Source organism: Chlorocebus sabaeus, chromosome 13 (genome assembly GCF_047675955.1).
Source record: "Chlorocebus sabaeus isolate Y175 chromosome 13, mChlSab1.0.hap1, whole genome shotgun sequence".
Lineage (NCBI taxonomy): Eukaryota > Metazoa > Chordata > Mammalia > Primates > Cercopithecidae > Chlorocebus > Chlorocebus sabaeus.
The window spans coordinates 51,318,248-51,343,005 of record NC_132916.1 but is presented as its reverse complement, the minus strand read 5'-3'; the positions used below and the strand labels follow the sequence as shown (position 1 = coordinate 51,343,005).

Genomic DNA, 24,758 nt, shown 5'->3' with positions numbered 1-24,758 from the left:
TATTACTCCAGCACTTTAGATTCTAAGGGACTCCTAAGATGGGGACCCCAGGGGAGTCCTGGAGACTATCTTGTACTGAATCAGGAGGGCAGTTGTGTGGATATGCCAACATCACCGCAGCATCAAAGGTTCTTATAATTCTTGCCCAGGGGATTTTGAGATTTCCTAGGCTATTTTCCCATTTGGTTTAGCATCTGCTTCCCAAGTGTTCATCAAAGTTGTAGCTGTAGTAGCTGCACAACGTTTAAAAGAGGGAAAATATAGCCTGACAGTGATCTGTTATTTAGAAAAACAACTTGTCTGAGGGACCTTCCCTTCAGGAAATTCAGCCTGCAATTAATCAGACCCAGGGACTGTCTCAATCTGTCAGTTTGAGTAAGTCCACAATCCTCTTTATTATATATCAATACCCGTGGAAGCAGAATATTTCAGCATAGCAGTGTGAGAGAAAAAGAGTGAGATTTCAACTAAATCAATTCCAGTTCCTAGGTCTTTGATCCACTTACTGAGCATTAATGGGCTGTGTCAAGAGAATATATGTTCCCTCCTTGGAAAATAACTTTGGTCATTAGTTGAGATTAGACTTAGGTGTTTTATGAAACTGTTGCTTTAAGGAAAAAGTTAAGTTCAAGACATATATGTATGTCACATAACAGATCACTGTCAGATATATATATGTGTGTGTGTGTGTGTGTGTGTCTTGACTGAATTTTTACTTAAATAAAATTCATTAAATAATAATTTAAATAAAAAGTCATTAAATAATAATAAAAATAAATCTATCATAAACAGAACAGTTGAAACAATTATTGATAGTCCTTAAGAAATAAGGAAGCACCCACTGTATTAAATTGTACTATAATACATACTAGATAAGGTTATAAAAAACACCTTTAAGAGAGTATCTTTATAAGGAAGGATAGAGACAGTCTTAAGAGATCTCAGCCCAAGAACCTTCAAGTTCTTTTGACAAAGGACTTTGAAAAGCACTTCCATGGAGACTGACATTATCACTTCTTCAAATTATTCCAGGTTCTCCTTACCAATATTGACACACTCCATAGTATGGTTGTTGGCTTCCAACCCTTCTGGGCAATTGTCAAGGCACTTTCCAAGGTGTAAGTAAAATCCACTTTTACATTTTGTGCAGAAATTTTTGTTGAAACAGGTATCACAGTCAGCTTTGCATTCTGAAAGAGAAAAAAGAAAGAGAAATATGCCTGCATTATGTTCTCTTAACATAAAACTATCTTTAAAACATAAAGTTTTATGTTCTGCATGTGTCAAACACAGGCACACACAACTTTAGCATCAAATAAACACCTGAAGTTCAAAATTATTTTGCCAGACTGAATTCAGGATTCCTCCACAGTGATTTAGTTGGTGTACATTGGTTATTGATTTTAAAATCATTATACTGATTGCCCTATGAAAAAATCTTTGTTTTGTATATATATATAGCCAAGAATATTTATAAGATGAAATATCTGTTTATATTAAGTGATAGTGAAAATGTTTCATCAGAACCTTAAGAAAATATACAAAGGATATTGCCTTCGTGTTGTTCTTGAGGGCTATTGATTCTTACAACAAATATTTGATTGCCTACTATGTGCCAGGCATTGTTTTCTATACTGGTTGACAGCAATGCACAAGAGAGGTAAGAGTCAGGCTTCAGAAAGTTTACATCCTGGCAGAGGACATATGGTAAACAGTAACAATAGTTCACCCTTATATGGCGCTTACTGTAAGCCAGGATTGCTATAATGTTTTACAATATTATTAAGTCATTTAAAGTTTACAACAATCCAATGAGGTAGTCATTGGTATAATTTCATTTTACACATAAGGAAACTCAGGCTAACAAAGGGTATGAAACTAACCCAGGACAACAGATCAGACTGCTTTTTGAAACCAGGCAGTCTAGCTCCAAAGTGATAAGTGCTCTGGAAAACAAACAACAACAACAACAAAAACAACAGCAAATGGTGGGAAAAAGAGATGGAGAATGGTTGACAGGGGGAACAGGCTGATTATTTTGGATAAGATGATCATGGAGTGTCTCTCTGAGAAGGTGACATATGAGCAAAATCATCAATGAAATAAGACAGCCAGCCATGCAAAGATGTGGGCAAAAAGCTTTCCAACTGCTAGAACAGCCAGTGTAGAACATAATTGCAAAGGCTTGAGGTGAGAAGATCTTACAAGAAGGCAAGTGAGGCTGGTGCAAAATGGCTGAGGGGGAGTTGTAGGAGATGAGTTTGGAGAGATTGATGGAACTACATATGATATTTGAATAGAGTGGTATTTCCTAATTTACATTTTTGAGAAAGCACACTTCGTCTGCAGTGTGAAAAACAGGTTTTCAAGGTCCAGATGACAGTACTCCCAACATTTATTTCCCATTGATAAATAAATGTTTCAGTTGCTCTGGAATCTCTCTTGAAGTCAAAATAGCTGAAATGATTCGGCAAGTTAGTTAATACTTGGATTTTGTGTTGATAATGGAAACTCAGATGGAATTGAGACTTACAGTACTTTTCTATAGGTTCAATGAGCAATAATCACATGCCCAGCCTTTGCTTTCAGAATTAAAAAGAAAACCAAAACATGAGTGCTTTTTCGTAAGTTAGTGATAAAAATTTTCTGGTTCTGATGGTTAAGTCCAAGTGTGGTTTAGCCTAATTATCAGATAAACATTATTGTTTACTTAACATTGAATATCACAAATATATTAGAGGCCATTTCAATCTGGAAAAGTCACCAAGGATGAGATAAAAATACAATTTCGTGTAGGCACTTACTTGTACACTTATTTATATCTGGATATCGAGTTCCATAATATCCACTTGGACATGAAGAGAGACACACTCCAATCTGCTTCATGCCAATTCTTTCCAGAACAAAAAATAGTCTGGGCTTACATGACAAACATCCATTGTAATCTGAACATGTTGCACAGCCTCCTTGGCAGCCTTGACTGACATTAGGATGCACTGCGGAGACAAATGTAGAAAGACATTACAAAGGTTAAATCACAGATATAAAAGTTAAATGACATTTTCTGGGCAGGATATATGTTTTCTTTCATTAGGTTTCAATTTGTTGGTAATGGGTAAATGAGGTGGGATTTTTTCCTACCATTTTTTGTGATCTTTTATTTCCCTTTAGCACATATATTGTTTTTAATTTCAAAGTTCTTAAAATTGAGCATTTGAAAAATAAGAATATACTGCCTCAAAGGACTTATCTATGTGTGTGTGTGTATACATATTCTCTTTATATGTAATATATACTGTATAATTATGTATAACTAATTATACATATATTCTCTTTATATATATAATATCCTCACTGAACTAGCACCCTGGGAGATTGGGGACTGGTAATTTTGTGCTCATTTACACAGTGAAATTAATACACATTTGCTTTGCTTTTCATTTACGTAATGGAGGATAAGCATATATTTCTAGTTTCTTCAGTAAGTAAAATAATGTACACTAGGGCTTAACTTGAGTAAGGACACTAAGTTTTATAATATCTGTTTTGAACTGTGGTGCATTAGAGAACACAATTTTACTTTTTGCTCCAATGCAAACTGATGTTGGAACTATGTTAGCTGTTGAGCACCCCACAATTCCTTCATGAAATATTTCTTCTCACACGAGCTTAATCATTGCCAGTTCAAATAGATATAATGGTGAAAATGTGATGCTTATCTCACCAGTATTTCCATGTGGATCTGTGACTACTTATGGTAATTTATGTTCAATATTTTCTCTTTTGGGACTGGAGTCTTACAGTTTCTGTGCCCTCATCTTCTACTTACTCGAGTGAAATGTATATTTGGTGAGAATGGACCAGTCTACCTTAAGAATCACTGTTACACACATTCCAGGGTTTCCAAGAGTTACCAATGTGTGAGTTAAGAGTGTTCGTTAGCAAGTCTGAACAAACAGAAACAAATATTTGGGAGACTTATGTTTACTGAAGATCATCACAACTTTAAATCTTCTTTTGACTATTAACTAGTCATCATTACCTCTGCATGAGCTAATAAAAACTGCTAAGGGACGTTTCTCATATAGCTGGTGTTTAGGATTATTTCTTTTCCTATTGTGTTCTTCACTCAAGTATATTGCCAATAGCTTTATTGTCCTTTGAAGATGCCAGAGGAAAAAAAAATCATAATCCTTAGAGAAAGAAAGATTCATGCACAGGAATCTAAAGGCATCCCAGTGTATTTCTGGCTTCTTTTGTTGGTAGTAGAAGGAGTAGACTCTGATGGACCTTAGCATAGTTAAGTCTGTCTTTACAGTGACGTTTGGTTATTGCTAAGTCCTTTACCACAAAAACAAATCCCTCCAGGCTTAGTTAGAAGAGGTACCCATAAGACCAAACAGCCTTACCACAGGAGTGCACGGGTTAGTTACAGAGAGGTCATTCGGTTGACCAGCATCCTCTGCCTGTAGGAAACCATCCCCAAATCAGCCACAGGAACCACAAGCAGCTCATTCTCATTCCAAGACGTTTTGTAAATAAACTAAGGAAATGTGTGGGGGAAGGGAAGTCTGCTTTTCCTGTGCATGCTCCTCTGTGGGGGTGGGGCAGTCACATAAAGTGGCACAGGAGGTTTAGACATTACAGGGCCTGGGGGACTTGTAAGTGAAACTACTTTCCAAGTAACAGGGTCATTTTTCATGCCAGTAACTCAGCATTGGTGACTTACAGAAAACGTGTACATATTGTAAGCTTGCAAAGATCCTAGAAGGGAAAAGGGGCAAGAGATTTCCATGTGTTCAGACACGTGTTCAGAATCTATCATTATCCATTTCAAGAAGCAAGAGGTGTAGATAAAAACTTGTAAGACCTTTTCATAGAATTGTCTATGGAAGAGTGGACCTCAACTTGAAAGAAAAGTGCTTCACACTCAGGGCACTAACAGACTCTGGGTTTAAGGAAGATAGACCATATTGGTCCATGCCAATCCATCCCTCTCTCTGAAATGTGGCTGCTGAAAGAAAACACACAGTTCCAATTTTATGTATTCTGAAACTTTTGCCAATTATAATTTTAAATATATCAATTATTAATGTAAACATGATTTACATATTCAGAGCTTCAAAAAGTGACATTCCTTAAGATAAATTTTATTTTAAAAACTAGGTTTTGAATGTTTGGAATGTTCTCCAGGAGAGAGCTTTGAGTAAGTCTCATGATTGTAACCGTATCCACTGAAATTATGAGATGTGCCAAAATAGCTTGCTTGATTCCCTCTGTCTCTAAAACTTTTACTGATGAGATGCAGCACAGTCAACATTGTGCTATAATAATTCTTTTTGCTTTTTTTTCATATTTTGATTTCCTAGGCAAAGGTTTTTTAAAAATTTGATTTTTGGAAAAGCAAGAAAGACCTAGTTGTCCCAACTTGCAATAAAATTTTGTGTCTTAATCAATGAATTTTGAATATGGGCAATGAATTTTGAATATCAAATGATGGCAAACCTTATTTCTTCAGGGAGATTTAAATGTTGGCTGTGGGAAGACAGAGAAATGGAGACTATGAAGCTCAGATTCAATGAGTCTAGACTTTTTTATGGTTATGTAGTATAGTGACAGCTTTCTTGAATGCCGTATAAGGATCACACAAATTACACAGTCAGTATTACACAACTAGGTACAAATTTCCCAAACTTCATTTTAAGGCAAGAGATTTTACTTTTTATATGGAAACCACAAAAACTTTGGTCTATATTGACTGTAACAACACTTTCAGCCATAAAATCTTGTGATTCTGAGACAGAAAATAGAATTTTACTTTCTCATGTGTCTTTCTTTTTATTATCCATTCAATATTAACTTCATTTTGCATTTCTAAATCACCTTTTTCAAACAATATTTTCCTACTATTATTTGAAATTGTTGGTGGAGAGGTAGGGAATGTTTCACAGAATCTCAATGTTTGAACTTAATCTTAGAAAACGAGTTGGAGTTTATCAGTAGCCATGTGTGGCTAGAGAAGGAAACACTACAATGACCCAAGCTGGGAAGGAGACTGGCATGAGTTTGATGCCACTGGTGCATAAGTAGTGGGGAATGAAGATATGAGGAATAACAAGAAGATTGGAAGCATAAAATAGATCTGGATTACAGAAACTTTTTTGAGATAGGCCAGTGAAATTCTTCCGTAAATATAGGGTGTTTCAATCACACTAGTGATTGAAATATAAGATTTGAATTGGAAAGGAAATTTCCCTGGCAGTGTGGCAGGCATGCAAACTAGGAAAAGAATAATGCAGTGGTCAAGGTAAGAGGCTGATGATAACTTAAAACACGACAGAGGCAATATAATGTAGTGAGGAAGGGATGTATGTTTCAAGGATATTTAGGAGGTGGTATCAATCAAATATAGTGGCCAATGGCATGTAGGCTGAACAAGAAAGAGGATTTGAAAAGGTGTGTTTCTAGGTCCAGCCAGTGAATAGAGAGGGGAGGGGCTACCAGGCGAGTAAAAGCCTGCAGCTGGAGAGTAGAGCATGGTGCATAGAATACCGATGTTTAAACAGATAAGCCTGGCTTGGAATCATTAATTTTGCAGATTTTGTGAAATATCCAGAGAGTGATGCTTAATAGATGGAGCTTACTTTGGAGTGGCTGTTGGAGATGTTCACATGAGTCTCTGACAGTGGTTACTTAATTACAAAAGGCATGGGAGCTACTAGGCCTGGCACAGTGGCTCACGCTTCTAATTCCAGGCGGGCTGATCACATGAGACCAGGAGTTTGAGACCAGCCTGGCTAACATGGAGAAACTCCATCTCTACTAACAATACGAAAATTAGCCCAGTGTGGTGGTGCACATCTGTAATCCCAGCGACTGTAACTGCTTGAGCCTAGGAGTTGGAGATTGAAGTGAGTGCAGATCGCGCCATTGCACTCCAGCCTGGGCGACAGAGTGAGACTCTGTCTAAAAAAAAAAAAGGAGGTGGGGGGGAACTAATGAAAACTTACAGAAAAAGAGGACATCATGCAAAATAGGGGACATTTGGTAAGAGAACAAAATGTATTATCAGCAGCTTTAAACAATACTTTGAATTCCTAGGTGACTCACTGTTGCTTTCAAAGCATACTCAAATGCTAAATTAACTGTGGTAATTGCCTTATGATATAAGTAAGTAGAAGCTATCATAATCATTTATTTCGAAACTTCAAACTTGGACTCGAATGCTGTAATCTGCTGGAAAAATAGTGAGTTTAGATCAGAGGTGAAAATAGAGATCTTTGATATCTGGTAACTATATCTTTATATATAAGTACACTTTAGATGTGTAATGGGGGTAGATATGAATGGGAAAATGGGCATAATTCATGGAAACTTTAAATTGGGACTTTCTACTACAAATGTGTCACATACACAATGAAATTAATATGTCTATCCTTAAAATTAAGACAGAGGGAAGTATTATTTCTTGTTTATTATGGTTAGTTGTACGAAAAGGGTATACACTGATACATAACTTAAACCTACTTTCAGTGTCTGAACTGTCAACACTCCTTGAGTAAGAAACTTCAATTTCACTATCTGTTAAAGAAGGCTTCCTACTGTTTGATAACCTTTAACTTGTGATACATAACTAATGCAACCATTCCTAAGAGACTTGCTATTATCATAAGAGTTAATCAACTTTGATAAAACATCCAGAATATAGAATTTTAAATGGAACCAGAACATTTGGTCAATATACAGCCTTTCGCTACTTGTTTTCAATGTTTATGATGAATCAACTCATACATTATTGGGAACTAAATTCTGTTTCTGTGACAATTTAAGTGCAAGCCTCAAGCATTTGCTTTACTTTAATTTACTTCTAAAGCTCAGTTACAAATGTACTAACAGCTACTGTAAGTTGTTATGTGAAAAAAATCCACTATTGCATGCTGTTAATTATTGCTGATGATCATTTATTTGTAGCTAATTTCCAGAAACGTAAATTTGAGTAGACTTTAGACTAATAAAACAGGCTTGACTGAGTTGAAAAGAAGTGCCAGATAATAAAAGCAACATTGATTTTATAATCTAATTAAAAATTAATAAACTCACAAATTTGATCTATGTTATTTTTAACAACAACAAAAACATCATATACAAAGTCTCTCCAAAGCATACTTGTCTGCACAACATTCGCTGCCTGTTTTTCTGCATGCAGTGGCCTTAAGAGACAGGGTAGAGAGAAGAGACCAACTGAATTCTACAATCAAAGGTTTTTTTACATCTGTCCTTTCCTCCATGCCTTCTCTTTTTAGAAGTGTGCTCACATTGACTGTATACTTCCTAAGGGAAGAGGTCTCATGGTTTGATAATTTCTTCTTCTTTTTTCCTCTATAGTTTCAGGAATTTGAGATAATTCCCACCGTCCATTCAAGGCAGCTATTTATTGAACACGTTCTCAATAAAGTGATTTTGATTATTGAAGGAATGAACATATAAAAAAGCCACATTTTAAAAAATAATAATAAACAAGTTGTTAGGCGCAGCGGCTCACACCTGTAATCCCAGCACTTTCCTTGAGCCAAGGAGTTTGAGACCAGCCTGGGCAACATAGCAAAACCCTGTTTCTACCAAAAAAAAAAAAAAAAAAATTAGCTGAGCACAGTGACGCACTCCTGTGGTCCCAGCTACTCAGGAGGCTGAGGTAGGAGGATCCTTTGAGCACAGAAGGCCCAGGCTGCAGTGAGCCAAGATTGCACCACTGCACTTCAGCCTGGATGACAGAGCGAGACCTTGTATAAAAAAAAAAACAAAAAAAAAAAGTTAAAGTAGTAAATATTTAACAGAAAGTATCTATAATAATTTAAGTGGGCTATGCCTATGAATATCTGGCAAAGAAATCAAGTTCCAATTACATAAACTTTGAATGCTTAATTATGAAATCAATCATTCAAAGTGAAGCCACATAACAGCTTTTTTATGTGTCATTTACTTCAGTAATTCATTCCCTTAGAGAAAGTGTGGCGCTTTTTCTTGCCTAAGTTAGGACAATGCATTTCTACCATATCTTGGGACTTGATTATTACAGTCATATTTAACTTTGGAGTAATATTATACTTATTGAAAATTAAGAGATGTTTCCCGATTCCTCTGGAATGTTTGGCAATGTTCACTTTAAGAAAAGTCTAATGTTAAAAATTTGAATTATTTGGCTGTCTCTCTAAACTTCTGCCCAGTCAACCCAAGAAAATATTCAGAGTCAATGTTTCTTATTTGTTCATGTGTTAAAGCTTCTAAAGTAGAGCTGACAATGGCAGGGCCTCTACAACCATTTAGGCAACTTGAGAAATTTAGGTATAGATAGCAAAATACATACAAAAGATTTTTTGAATAAATATAATTACTTATTGAGATACAACACTCCTTTTGGATCATGAAACTATGATATTTGGGTGAATACAGGTTTATTCATTATTATATTTTATTGATAACTTATTGAAAGAACCACATGTTTATACGTCCAAATATATACAGACCCTGCCATTTTTGAAATACAGTTTATCATCTGATGGTTTTAGGGTTTTAATATACCAACGTTTTAACCATTAAGTCAATTAAAATTCACCTATGATATTTAAATACACATATTTAAATATGTGCACATATGTGTTTATATGTATGTGTGTGCATGTGCATATGGATACACACACATATATGTGTGTATATACATATACATATGCATGCATACATGCCCATGCATGCACACACACACCAACATACAAATTCTATTGGTCTTTCATCAAACTCAAAAGTACAGACATTAATTGAACTGTAACAGCTAGGATAATAGAGGCTGCTGTATATTTTGCCCTACTAAATCAACATTTAATCTGAAAGTTTGTGCCTACACCAAAGGTTGAAAGAATTCCTAAGAGTCTCAGAGAGGAATGTCTTCACCAGCTGCTGAATATAGCCCAGTTGGTGCGCCACCATTATTATGTGGGGAAACGTACTGTTTTTAATGGAAATGGTTTCTTTGAGAACTTGGAAAATCTTTCTTTTTCTCTTACTGAATAATAATTTCCTGAAGGGAGTCTAATATTTATATTCTATAAATACTTTAAAATAAAACCACAGCAATAAGACAAACCTAACATTAAACAGCAAATAGCTGGGCTTTCCACTAAAATCAAGTCAGCCCAAAATATTAAGAAAATGGCTAGCAAATGATGGTAGCTGTAGAATTCATGAAATCTAAGATATGATGAATATTTGGGAGCTCAGTGCCAACCTGCTAACTGCAGGCTATGCTTTGCCTAACCACATCTAGTACAGAATCAGGACTAGAAATGAAAGATAGATGCAAGTAGGCTTCACTGTATATGGATACACTGTGGAAACTATGATTAAGGTTTTCAACAAAAATTTCACCCACAGTGTGCTCAACATTTCACGTGATGCAGGAAAGGCAGGAATGAATAAGAAATCTAGTTCCTGAAGACAAGATGTTCATCAGGTAATAAGTAAGTAAACAAGGAATCAAATGGTTAAAGATTATAATGAGTGTTGTTAAGGCAACAAACAGGTGGATAAGGCAGAGAATAACTCTGGGAAGCTTCCTTAAATACATGTCAGAGAAGACCCTTTAAGGCTACTCCTTAGCCAAGGCCTGCAGAATAAGAAGGAGTCATAACGTAAACCCAGGAAGAGTATTTCAGGTAGAGCACCAGCAATACAAACAGTATAAAGCTGTGGGAGAAGCTGGGCACAAGGAGTAACAAGACAGGAACCAATGAGGCTGCAGTGTGGTGAGTGCTATAAAATGAGTTACAAAGGGTGGTTGGAGCCAGATCCTCCCATCCCTTGAGGGCCAAAGTAAAGAACCTAAGTACATGTAGCCTCTGCATTTCTAAGTAAATATTAGAAGGAAAGGAAAGAACACATTTTGCCTGATATAGTTACTTTAATTTGTGTTAATTTTATGGATCTTGGAATAGAAACAGCATCTTGTATTCCATGAAAATATGTTCTCTTATTAACTTTTATATTAGAGGAGAATGTTCTAACTAGCAACAAACTTGGGAATTTACATCCAGATTCCAATCTTTGAAGACGCTGTGCATCAATCTACATGTGTTTTGCTCTTGGGACTATCTCGTTTCTCCTCTGTTCCTCCCATCTTTCTCTAGTAGTAATTTTAGTTTGCTTTGGGGTTTTAATTTTCATTCTGTGTATGTGTGTGTGTGGGAATAAGTGGGGAGAAGTAAAAAAGTTATCAAATACATAAAAGGTCATAAGAACAAAGAAAGAATAGAAGGCAAAAAGATTACAGTCTTGCATATACTCTTTCCTTGTATTTTTCTAAATTCTTACCATTAGCAATGCGTATTGAAACAGTCTAAATAATTTAGAGTAACAACACTGTGCTTTTTACTTCTAATTTAATATTTCTATTAGTATCTTAATATTATGACCTTTAATTCCTTAAATTAATTCAAAATCTATGGACTAATTTCAAATTTGATACTTCAAAAGAAGTAAAAATCATATGAACTTTCCTGTGACCAACTGACTAGCTACAGTTGATGCTGCTGTTGAAACTGTTACAAACTACTCACAGAACCAAAATAAAGAGGTATTTGTTGTTGGTTTTTTTTTTTTTCTAACTGCAAGTAGAAAAATCCATTGTGAAGTGAAAGCACTCTGCTACGAGTGTAAAATGTAAGGTACTGAATCAACATCCCCAGCTGTTGCTAAGAGAGGGAAAGCTTCCCCTTCTCCAAGTGGCCATGTTCCCAAGTGGAGGTGAATAGAGGACAAGAGGGGGTGGATGGGGGTGATGAGACCCAGATTCTGTAGAGAGCCAGGACCTGTTGATGAGTTAGTGGGTGGTAATAACAGCGTTTTTCATGAGACAGATCCAACAGTGTTCATCCAACAGTGGGAATCATTATGTGCTGTGGTCTGGCTGAGAGAGGCATTCCTTTTTTTTTTTTTTAAAAGAAGAAATAATTAGAAATCAACATAAACAGAAAATGTGATAGTTTAATGGTAATGAATCCGCATGAGTGAGTCCATAACTACTAACTTCACATTCTTGAAAGAAACAAACTTCAGTTTGTGCTAAAAACAAACTCCACTTTGTTATATTATGAATAAACTTGGATATTCGTGCTACATAGCATGCTAAAGTAGCATATCTGATGGCTGAGGCCTTAGCATAAGCAAACAGCAAGTGAGAGACTTTTAGTATTTCAACAGGCACTAGAAGATGTACAAATAGTGAGTATACCATTTTTTAAAAATCCAGCTTTATATATCACATATAAAATTCTGAGCAAAGGAAATAAGTGCATTTTTTTTCCTAGATTTACAAAATTGCTAACAGAATTGAAGAGGAATATACATGCACCTTTGTAAGTATGATGTATCTTTATACTTACATGCATAGCTCCCTGCATTGCGACCTCATTCAGAAATGGATCCCACACACTTTCTAGAAGAGCACAGGACAGGGTGAAGAGGTACTGGCTCTGCACTCATCTAGAGTCTGATTTTGAACCCTAGTTCTCATGTTTTCTAGCTCAGTTACCAATTTTTTTTATCCAGTTATTCATTTAAAAAATTAAATTATTTGACATCCACACAGTGTTCTAGTAGGTAAGCATACAAAGATGAATATAACCAATTATCTGTGTCAATGAATTTCCAGTCTGATTATATATTTAGACAAAAGTTGTTTAATTTCTTTGAGGCTAGGATTCCTCATCTGTAACACCAGAATATCTGCTTGATATATATTTGAGAGGATTAAGTGAGATGCTGTGTAAAGTGCCTAGCACTCTCATAGACAATCATCAAAATCATAGGTATAAAACACTTTAACTCAAGAGGCACTAAACCCATCCTGTGTTATCATCATCCATATTTGAAGCAGCTGGCAGCTTTATCCAATAATAACTCTTAGAAACCTCTAAGCAAGGAGGCTGAAAAGAGGGCACATTCTGAGGCTTTTAATACAGGAAGTGTGAGAAGCTTGGGGAACCAGGAACTCACTAACAGTCATAGAGAGTGGCTACTTTTTAAGGACCATAGACACAGGCATTAACAGGAGTCACAAACAACTCGGGCAAGAAGACCTCTGAGGCACTAGCTGCTCACTGAAGACAAATACCTACTTAAACAGACTGAAAAAGGTAAGATATGGCATAGAAATGATATCAATATGGTACTAAGAAATCAAAGGTCTATATGGTATAGAGAAACCAAAGGTCTAAAGATTCTAAAACTTTACTGTGTGTAAAAATGGCCTGAATTACTTGTTTACAATGAAGAGGTACAGACGCCACTCCCAAATATTTTGATTTGGAAGTGAATCCAGTGGATTTGGGTAAGTGCATTGATAAGAAGCATCCCAGGTGAATCTGATGAAGGTGATATAAATACCGCACTTTCAGTATTACATTATCATTATCTTCACATATAATTGTTTATTCAATGATTACTGGAAGCAGTCTTCTAGGTACTGATCATACTGAGAGACAAAACATAGTCTCTGACTCAAGAAGCCTACAATACAATTAATAAAATAATACTTTTATATTCTAAAAACCATAAACGTATAGACTAGAAATTTATTGCAACAAATTAAAAGGCAGTAGCAATTACTGATAATTGAGATATTTAAAGACTACAAAGAGCAATTAGAAATGGTTATGGAACTTGAAGAAAAAGAAAAACTGAGACAAATGGAAAGAGGGAAAATGTTATGAACAAAATGCTTTATGTAGGAATACATACACAATATCTGAGAGGAAGGTGAATTTACCTACGGAATTTAAAGGGCTCTTGAAACTCTTCCTTCTGCCTTAAATTTGCAGATGAGAATATTGAGATTCATATAGTCAGCTTCCAGCCAATAGAATCATAAACTTTGGTAACTTTAGAGGTATCTAGTTCAAACTACTTCCCTGCAACAGTCTACTTTATTATGTCCAGTAAAACAAATATCATGATACTTTGGGAAAGCCCATACAAATTTCTTACAATGATATTTATTTATTTATTTATTGAGACGGAGTCTCTCTCTGTCACCCAGGCTGGAGTGCAGTGACACCAACTCCACTCACTGCAACCTCCGCCTCCCGGGTTCAAGCGATTCTCCTGCCTCAGCCTCCCAAGTAGCTGGGACTACAGGTTCACACCAACACGCCTGTCTAATTTTTATATTTTTAGGAAAGATGGGGTTTCACCATTTGGCCAGTCTGGTCTTGAACTCCTGACCTCAAGTGATCTGCCCGCCTCATCCTCCCAAAGTGCTGGATTACAGGCATGAGTCACCGTGCCCGGCCTGTAACAACATTTATTAATAAACATCCCTTCACATCAAAACTCAACTATTTCTCTCAGAAAGTTCTACTACCATAGAGAACACCCAGCAAGTTTTCTGCTTTTTCCTGAAGACAGTTTGTGAAACAATGCTTGATGCTCTTGCTTCGTATCTCCTTCTCCCCACAGTAAGCTCATTCATGGGTATTCAAATGGGACAGGACGTTAAAGATCTGCCAGTTCACTTTGTCATCTAGTAAGAATCTCATCTATAATAAAGATTTCCTCTAATCTACATGCATTTCTTGTCAAATCCAAAGGAATTATACTAATAATAGGAAATTGAGGGTAGATATAAGAGAACTGTGGTAGTGCGGGAAAAGTCATAGAACTGTGAAAAAACAAAACAACTATCCCCCTACAAGAAATTTGAGGCTAAGTTTTGCAACTTACTAGCCTTGTGATACCATATAAATCACTTACCATCTTTGAGCTTTAATTGTGAAATGAGTATGACAAAACCTGTTCTGCCCATTCCAAAAGGGTGTTGAGAAAAAAATCAAATAAGATGATGAGAAAGTGTCTATATGCTGTACAAAATCATATTAATATAAGTTATTGCTAATAATGGGCAAAATGATACTTTTCCAGTTCAGGGTCAGATTTGAACTTTCTTCCTTCCCAGGAATAGAATATGTTTGATGAGAAAACGGATAACTGTGCTTGATGAGAGTATGGTATGTGTAATTAGTTTGTTTTTTAAAATTTTGCCTTGTCATGAGTCATCTTAGTTTAGGGCAACAGGTTATTGTAACTTTTTAAAGTTTGGCATATCTTGGTGTAAGGAAATAAAGAGACTGTGAAGCAACTCTTCAGTCAATGAACAGATAATTCTCTCCAAAAAGGCCATTATTAAACACATAAGAAACCAGATTGGCAGAGGATCCATAGAGCCCTTCTCTGGAATGTCAACCCTTGGAACCATCTGCTATGTAGCATTTGGTATTACAGAATGGCAACAGGCGTTATTTCTACACTTGGCTCCACTGCAAAGTGACTTCAGTGAAGTCACTTACTTCTCTGGTCTCTCTTTATCTTCTTCAGTAACACGAGTGGTTTATGCTGCATATAGAATTCACAAAAATCTTCTTAGCTATTACAACTCTTGTACACTTAATTGACATGTTCATTTATTTATTTATTTATTTTGAGGTAGGGTCTCAGTTTGTTGCTTAGGCTGGAGTGCAGAGGCATGATTACTGCTTACTCCAGCCTCGAACTCCAGGGTTCAAGTGATACTCTCATTTCAGCCCCACAGTAGCTGAGACTACAGGTGTGAGCCACCATGCCTGGCTAATTTTGGTATTTTTTGTACAGATAGTGTTTAGCCATGTTGCCCAAGCTGGTCTTGAACTCCTGGGCTCAGGAGATTTGCCCTTCTTGGCCTCCCAAAATGCTGGGATTACCTGTGAGAGCCACCACATCTAGTCAACGTGTGCTTTTCTGTTGCAGCAAATGGCTGCATGAAGATGCTACAATCAGAAATCTAGGAGCCCTCCTCATCCTCATCTCCAATCACCTTTCTTACAGATTCTACCTTTCTGATTAATAGAGTTCACATCTTCCCATTTCCTACTACTACTACTGCTACCATTACCAATCAAAGGGATCTTTTAAGAACAATAGTGGTGATTTTTTTTTTCTTTTTTTTTTTTAATGGAGTCTCACTCTGTCGCCAGGCTGGAGTGCAATGGCATGATCTTGGCTCACTGCAACTTCTGCCTGCCGGGTTCAAGCAATTCTCCTGCCTTAGCCTCCTGAGTAGCTGGGACTACAGGCATGCGCCACCATGCCTGGCTAACTTTTTGTATTTTTAGTAGAGATGGGGTTTCACCATGTTGTCTAAGATGGTCTTGATCTCTTGACCTCGTAATCCACCTGCCTTGGCCTCCCAGAGTGCTGGGATTACAGGAGTGAGCCACCGTGCCCAGCCAAAAGTTGTGATCTTATTGGGCCTCTGATTTAAAAACAGTTTAAGAGCTTGACCTGGCACTTCCTAAGTAACCACTCTGTCAAGTAGTCTGGTTTATTTTCTCACACCCTTATGTTTTGTCTAATGAGGTATTATTAGTTCCATCTCAGTTGCAAAGATAACTATTTCTCATTTAAACCTCCTCTGGCATTCTCTTTTACAGGCTTAATGCAAAGCAGAGTGTACTGGGGAAAGCTATTCATTAGGTCAGAAGATCTAGATGTACATTTCAGGTTTACCATCTCTGGCTATGTCATTTTGACCTGTTCCTTAGTTATTTTCAGCCTCAATTTCTTTACTTATAAAATGAAATAATATCTCATGAAATTGTTGTGAAGGTTGCATAAGATAAACATGTGGAAGTAGCTGGTAGTAGCCTTTCTTTACTCAAAGACCTTTACAAGTCAGTGATCACATACAGAAAAGAATTGAATCAAATTATTTTCAAGACTGAATTTTGGTAACTGATATATTTAAAGCTATCAACTGAGGTTAGGAAAGGTCATAACAAAGTTATATAAGAATCCAAATAACTTGTTGACATATGTTTGCCAAACTGGTGCTTTAAGTAGATTGACTTGTATGTTTTATGTGGTGGTCATGGGGTTACCATAAAAGGTTTGAAAATGCTTCAGAGAGATGGACAAAAAATGCACTATTTTTAAACATACAATATGTTAGTGTTTGGTAAAAGTAATTCCAGTTAATGAACTAGTGTGAAAGTTCAGCTATAGAATTAGTCAATGTGCCGAAAACGGAAATTCACTCAGCTAAACTATGCCACTCCATTACAAGGCTTACTTAAAAATGCTAACTACATTTAAAGTGGACAATAGCATACTTCCTATGATTGTCACAAGCAGCATGCTAAGTAATGACTCCTATTCATTGCTCATAAATTTTAAGACAAGAAAATACCAGAAGGCCTAATAAATTCCCATGTTTTCAGTTAATCTTCCTTCCACCTTCCTGCTTCATCCCCATATGCTGTTTTGTTCAGCTTTGTCTCTATTTCCCAGAGAAAAATCTGGGTAGGCATTAGGTTTATTGTAAACTAATTAATTTCCAATGCTATTTAAACAAATAAAAAAGGAGGTACTATATGGCTTAGAAATGATATCTAAAGTGCTCGAATTCATCTTTAGCCAAATATTGTTTTTTAATTCTGAATTAATATTTTCTTTCCTTAACCACTGTGAAATACTACAAGGGCAAGTTCCAGGTGTATTTTGCTCATTTTCATAATTTTGGCACATAATAACTGTTTAATAAATAAATAAATGTATGATATTGTAGTTAGTGTTAAGTTCAATTTTGATTTTTCCGTATTTTTCCCCTAACAAGATTCCTTTTTTGGCTTGTTAGCTTTTTAAAAATATGGTCTAAAACTTCCATGAACATGCAAAAAGAAACTTAAACTTTTGAATTCTAGCCCTAACTCAGCATTCTAGACATTTGGATGGACAACTCTCTAAGGTTAGAGCATGCTACAATAATGAAAAGGAAAAGCTCATTGATCTTACTGTTGGAGGGATGGCCTTTAAGATCAGTTTTCTGTTTTCAGATAAACGAAAGATTATGAATTCATTTATACTGTAGATGCAATCAAATCACAGACTAAATGATTTGTCTAAATTATATAGCAGTATATAAACTAAAATCAATGTCCCTGCCTCCTAAGATGGGATTTTTCTCACTAGAGTCAAATCAAGAACATCTAGACTCTAAGAAGGTAATTAGAAAGGTAATTAGAAAGACACGATTATCTTCCAATTAAATTTATAAAGTTTCTATTTCATATTCCATAGATCCATTTTGATTATTTTCCTTGCTCATTTATAGAAAATACAGTATTTAAATAGGATTCAATTGGAAACTTAGCAGTGAATGACTGCGATTATGTTTGAAGCAAAACAAAAAGGAGTAAAATTCCATTGCATATGTTTTAACATCATTTACATTGAACTTTTACTAAAATGGTTTTTCACAAAAAAATCTTAAAATTTAAAAAATCCTATGTCTGCAGTGAGGAAAAAAAATCTAGATATTAAGAAGAAATCTCATATTGTGACTTATCAACAAAGAAATGAAATTAAGATTAATGGGTTCTTAAATTTTAATGTAGGCCTTAAATCATCAAGGGAAGGAGGAAACATTAGTTAGTCTAAATGACATATGCCTTTCCTAGTCAAGTATCACAGGAATCATTAATGCTGTAGCATTAATTTGAAATTCAGTCAGTGAAGTTTCTGAGGTTTTAAATTGCTTAGCTGTGTAATTCCCTAGTATATAATAAACACTTGAAAATGCTGTGCAAACAGGAAAGCACAGAAAGGGAACACTGGTTTGCTTTCACCTCTTGAGGTCTAGGGTACTACCCTGTTCTAATAAATAATATTCAATATAAGGCTTAGAGCTCAGCAGTTATCCCTTTTAGTAGTTTTTGAATAATAATAATATGGATATCAGAGCTTATATCAGATCAGATCTCAGATATGTTACTTCATTTTGGTGAGAATTTGGAGAACTAGCCAAGAATTGCATTTGAACTGGCATGATGATAAGATTTGTAAATGCCTCCACTTTTTTTTTAAACCATTAAAGCACTAGTAGTCAGTGTTTACTATTTTTCAATTTAAATGAACTCATTTCCCTTATATCCTGTGCACATTTAAAAAACTCATCTGTATAGTGATAACTTTTAATATTTTGCAGTTCGATTACATACAGTTCATACTAACTCCTCTCTTGATTCTTTTTCCTTTAGCCTTTTCTCCATTATACAGTATCAGAATCTTTGCATCAGATAGCATCAGATCTGCTGTTGCAAACACTACTGAGATCTATCATTTAGGAACAGTTAAACTTTGTTTAATCTCTAATGGAAAGGATTTCTATAAACATTTACACCAGAACAGTTTGTCAGAATGAATCCTGCAAAATTGCTGGCATACTCCCAGGATCAGGGGGCTGGTGTTGGGGGAGAGGGGAGATTCCTGGTTATATAATTTTAAGCAACCCTAGAATTTCAGGGGTCTTCCTGCTAGAATATGAAGGGTTTGTATTAACGAAAAGGTATTTCAGTGCCCAGAGCAATTCAATTAAAGTATTTGAACAGCCACTTTAGTTTATTGCTCTTGTAAAAATGACTCTCCATTTGCTTCAGGTTTAAAGTAAAGGGATTATTTAGGTTTCAGAGACCCAGTAAATAAATTGTCTATGAGGAAAGAAATTTGTACAAGAAGTGTGAAGAAACACACCAAATTTATTCTGTGCAATGGTTCTTGAGGTGCTTAATACGTAGAAATGACTTGATCTTCCCATGAGTTGCTAAGAAGTCAGCATGAAAGAGTTAGTGGGGGGAAAACTGAAATCTGCCAAGATAAATGCAGCACTGTTTATAAATTAACTCGGCTGTCTGTGTCTTTATTTTTTCTTTGGAAGATTATAAAATTAAGACTGTTCAACTCATCTTAGTAAGGGTTTAGAATTTGGGGAGTGGATGAGGAAGTGAATTTGAGCTAGGAAGAGTGACGAAAATATCCTGCACTGGGAAATCTTGGCAATTTTCATTTGAATGTGTTCTTATCTGATGACCTACAGCACTTCAGCCCAACAGCTTGTGAATTAAGTAGTATGGGTAAAAACTATTACATAAAGTTTTCTTGGATTGTAGGCTCTCCTTAGAGTATATACTAAGTTCAGAGGCAAACAGTTTAAAATGAATTCCTGGAATGTCAATGGGATGCCCACATGGATACTGAAGATGGTAGTGATAGCATGAAATGGTTTGGAGCTTCTCTTGCTGCAACTCTCCCTTATTCTGTTAGAAACTAAACTTTGGGGTATGGTCACACAATGCCCACAAGTTTAAAAACACAGGCTGGGTATGATAGCAAATGTACTAGGGCCAAGTATGCATCTATGTGATACTGCAAGCCTAATTGGCCTCCAAGGAAATCCCACTAATCTATGTTAAAAGCTTGCATCTACATCAAGCTCTGGACAGAACTGGAAGGTTGGCTGGATGTCTTAGAAATGTGCTATATGAAAGAGAGACTGGCCTTTAAAAATTACATTCAGTCTTTGTGGAGGGGGCTGAGAGTTACCATCTTGAGGATGGCATGAAATGAGAGTGCGCGAATTAAAGTCAGAGGGACTAAGGTTACCATGTTTGGACCTTGTTCCTTGTTAACAAACAAGTAATGAGGGTCCTTTTGGACTCCAAATGAAAAAAAAATTCATCATAAATTGAAAAAAAAACTAAATTCTATAAGAAACAAATATGTAGCTTCTCAGTATGTCCTCAGTTTCTGGCCAAGCAGCATTTGTCCGTACCATTTGTATTTTATGGCAGAAACTACATGACCAGTGGTACAAGTAAACACAGCAAAAAAATTTTGCTAAGTTTTTAAAAAATTAGAATTCTTCTATTCTTTGGTTATCTTATTGTCAATCTAAGACTAAAGAAAATCAAATACATTGTTCCACAATATTGGCCATAGTGACAATCAGGTAATTATAACTATTAGATGTGTGCAGTGCACAAGGGCAGGGTTTATTTGCCTACCAAATGATACCTGGAGATTTCTAGTTGCCAGAAAAAGCTGGCCAGAAAAAGAGTTTGACTTCCTGTCTGTAGATTTAACATAAGTAATATCACTCATCCATATATTTAAACAGAGAACTGATAGTCTAACCTCAAAAGAATATTGAAATATACTGAAGTCACTCTGAACCATAAAGGAATTTGAAATTTACTGCTGTAAGGACAGTGTCTTTGTTCAGTTAAAGATCCATCATATGAAGTGATGGAGTATGTTTTCTGGGTATCCAAGCCAATGGTTTCAAAGGCAAACTTTTACTTTGGCTATTGAGCAAGAATACTTTTGTGCGACTTGAGTATTTTCCTAGGGAAAGGTTTAACAATCTTTTAATTTCTCAAATATTGAAAGCTTGGAATTATAGCACCACTTACTTGTTGATCATTTCTACTTAGATACTTACATCAGCATGTTTCTAAAGTGAATTGTTTTCAGTACAAGAAATCATAAGTTTGTTCTAGCTCCAGATATTTTAGAATTGCTTGCCTGATATAATGTATTACCATTTTCTTGTTGCCAAACGTTACTTCAATAATATGATATTTAAGTTGACCTAAGGATGTTTACAAGAATTCCTTCCCTTCCATTTCCATGCTAGTCAGACACCTTCTTTTATGAACTTAGATTAAATTCTTTGAGTTCTTTATCTACTCAGGAAGGGAGGAGGAGAACTTGCAGTGATGAATCAGGAGTTCTCTTTGTGGGCATGTACATTCACACAGGCAAACAAGGTGGTTTATGAGGATAGGACATAAACTGCACATACTGATGACGTATTTCCATCTCTTGCATGCTTAGGGTAAATAATCTATTGAGAAAAAAATTAGTGAAAAAGCATTGTTTTCTGGTATATTTCCTACTCTCTGGAACTCATGATTGCTCTCCATCCTTAGGGACAAGTAACTAGGTCTGACGTTGGAGCAAAGGCTAAAGCTTGCTGTGATGACCTTCCTCCCAAGGAGCCTGGCTTTCTTCAGTCTAATTACTCTTGGCAATTGCGGTTATTGGGATTTGGCCTAGTGACTCACTGGAACCCATATTATCCCAAAGAGCCCCCTTAACTAGCAGGATTAAGTCTGTCAGGAAGCCCAGACTTCCACCCCACTTTTATATGGAGCTTTCCTCAGTTTATGGCAAGATTTGAAAATCCTTCACGGACTAAAAAAGACTCATAAACAAGATTTAATGGAGATAACTACCCAAAGAAGAGCACATTAGGAGTGAAGTAGAAATGATAAGTTCATGAATAAATGACCTACTGCAAAATGGAACCTATTAAGGTAGAGTTAAAACTATGCTATTTATAGTCGTTTTACTGATCACCAGTAGTCAATCTAAAGTGAGTCAGGAACTGTAGAAACTATAAAAGAAAAGGACGTTTATTTATCGTTAGGCATTTCCTAACCATTAAGTTTTCCCTAAAAACAAGGAGGACTCTAGGGCACATTAGCAGTCATCTGGTAAGACATAAAAACAGTTGTTTATTATTAAGTAGCTTTGAAAAAAAAGTTGAGTATGGCTGATACCCATTTTCTACAACTGTCCTATTTATACCCCCTCCACACAGTAGAGCTTAGCAGCAAGCACACTCCCCCATGGTTTGTACCTCTCCTAGTAGCTGTGTTTTTATTTTATGAAGCCAGCATTTGTTACATTCACTAGTGTGTCCTACTGTGTGCATTTTGCTGTGTTCTTCTGACTGAAATAATTCTCTATCAGACAGTCTTGTCTGTACCAATCAGGGCTACAAGTTTAATAACAGTCTTGATCAACAATACAGATCAATAGAGTATTGATCAATAATATCAGAACACTTTATATTTTACACTAGTATTTGTTCAAATGACATCTATCTCATTTGTAATCACACTCCACATACACCTATTTTGTCCATCTAGCCTTCCTGAAACTGGCATGGTTTTCAATGTTTGCTTAGCTGCCATAGTGATTCCTGAATTAAGGCTGTTACAATATTCCTCCGTCTTGGCTGCACATTAGAATCATCAGAACTACTTTAATAAATACAGATATTCAGGTCCGATCCCCAAAGATTGTTTCATTTGTTCGAGGGTGGAGTCTGGGCATTAGTATCTTTTTAAAGATCCCCAGGAGATTCTAATGTGAACTCAGGGCTGAAAATCATTGTACAAAGACCCATAAAGCAAGAATTCAGAGTGGAGGTTACTGTTAATGCTCATGGTAAAAGTAATATAAATAACAGACTTTATGAAGTGCCATAAAGATAACTTTTTCTGGATAACAATAACCAGCCAGTAAAATATCTTTTGTGGTTGTAAATTACATAGAAGGATTCTGATTTTTAACTGCAAAATTGTAGACTTTCCCCACATCCTCATGCCTACATTAATCTTTTCTTGGTTACGCACACCATAGATGGAAATAATAATCATAGAGTCTTTCATATAAACTGCAATCCCATTGTTTTTAATGAAAAAAAAATCAGCAAATTTTTATGTTTAAAAGCCATCAATAAGACAGGTTTAAAGAAAGAGGACACAGGGTAAAGGAAAGAAAGCGAGGTAGAGGAGGGTACTTGAATATCAGAAGCAACCTTTATAGTAAATGTTTGAAAAAAGACTTATGATTTGTTAAATGATGATAAAGAGAGAAAGAGGAAAGAAGAGAGTAAGAGAAAGAAAAAGTGAGGTGGAATTTAGAAAATGCACCATGAATGCCTCAAGTACCAACCCTAATAGTTAAGGTGGAGTGAAGAATCAAAGAAGGACCTTGGCTTTGGAGTCAAGCCTAGATTGGAATCTGAGGGCCACCTCACTTCCTTGAGTGATCAACAAAAGTGGGACTATTGGCACATTCCTTACAGGTGGATATGAAGATCAAATGAGATAATTTTTGCAAAAGCATCAAGCAAAGGGTCTGGCACTTACTGGTGATTACAACATGGGAGCTATTGAGTAATAACTATTATCATAATATTCACTTTAGTAAGTATACATGCATATTAAGATAAGATGTATATTAATATAACAGTGGCTCTGAGAGCTAAAAAGCTGTTGTTTGCCATGTAACATTTACGCATATTTTGGCATATCATTTATTCTTGGCAAAAAGTGATTGATATTTCCCTGGTGTATATGACAGTCTTTGTTGAGATGACAGTGTTCTTACCTTTGATTTCTCTTTGAAAACAAGGGAACAAAACAATGAGAAAGGACTGCTCTTTTTCTTACCAACTTATTGAGCATATGTTAAGAAAACAGTATTCTAAAATAAGCAGCTCACAAATTCTGTTATTTTATATTGTGTGGTAGTGGTTTGTATTATGTGGTTATAAAATGGGGGCTGCTTTACCACTTACTCTCAGGAATGTGCTTTGTATTGGGGTATAATTATAAATATGCTTACCAGCTACTTTTCTAAGGACAATTTTTGGGAGTGAATATAGCACATTGCATTACTGTGTGTTCATTTTAGAAAGGTGTTTTAAGGTAACTAGATCTAATCCTATGCCCATGCCAAGTGCTCAGAAGAGGACTAGTAGAATAAACTGCTTCTGATACAGAAGCCCTAAAAATAGGAGGAAAAGGGGGGAGAGCTTAGGGGGCTGACTGTTACTGAGGCTAGACAATTACTCAGTGGGAATGTTGTAGAAGTGATCCCACACTGTGTAGATGGACTGGATTCTTTCAAGTTTTATCCCTTCCAGAGATTCTCTTATATTAAGAGAGCACACTTTGTAGAGAAATCTACTTAAAAGTAGAACGCTACTGTGATGAACAGATACTGGACCCAAATTCAATGGTTCAAAATTTTACTTTTATACCTTA

General features: G+C 35.9%; 1 protein-coding gene across 3 annotated transcripts in view; it reads right to left on the bottom strand.

Moving 5' to 3' along the window:
• The window catches only part of RSPO3 (R-spondin 3), an 83,213-nt gene that overhangs the window by 50,412 nt on the left and 8,043 nt on the right, over positions 1–24,758 (bottom strand). For all 3 annotated transcript variants that reach the window (XM_008007140.3, XM_038000949.2, XM_073022443.1), the window contains exons 2-3: positions 2,805–2,996; positions 1,044–1,190 (exon numbers count right to left, since the gene is read on the bottom strand). In XM_008007140.3, the coding sequence (XP_008005331.2) occupies positions 1,044–1,190; positions 2,805–2,996 (339 nt within the window). The remainder of the gene's footprint in view (positions 1–1,043; positions 1,191–2,804; positions 2,997–24,758) is intronic.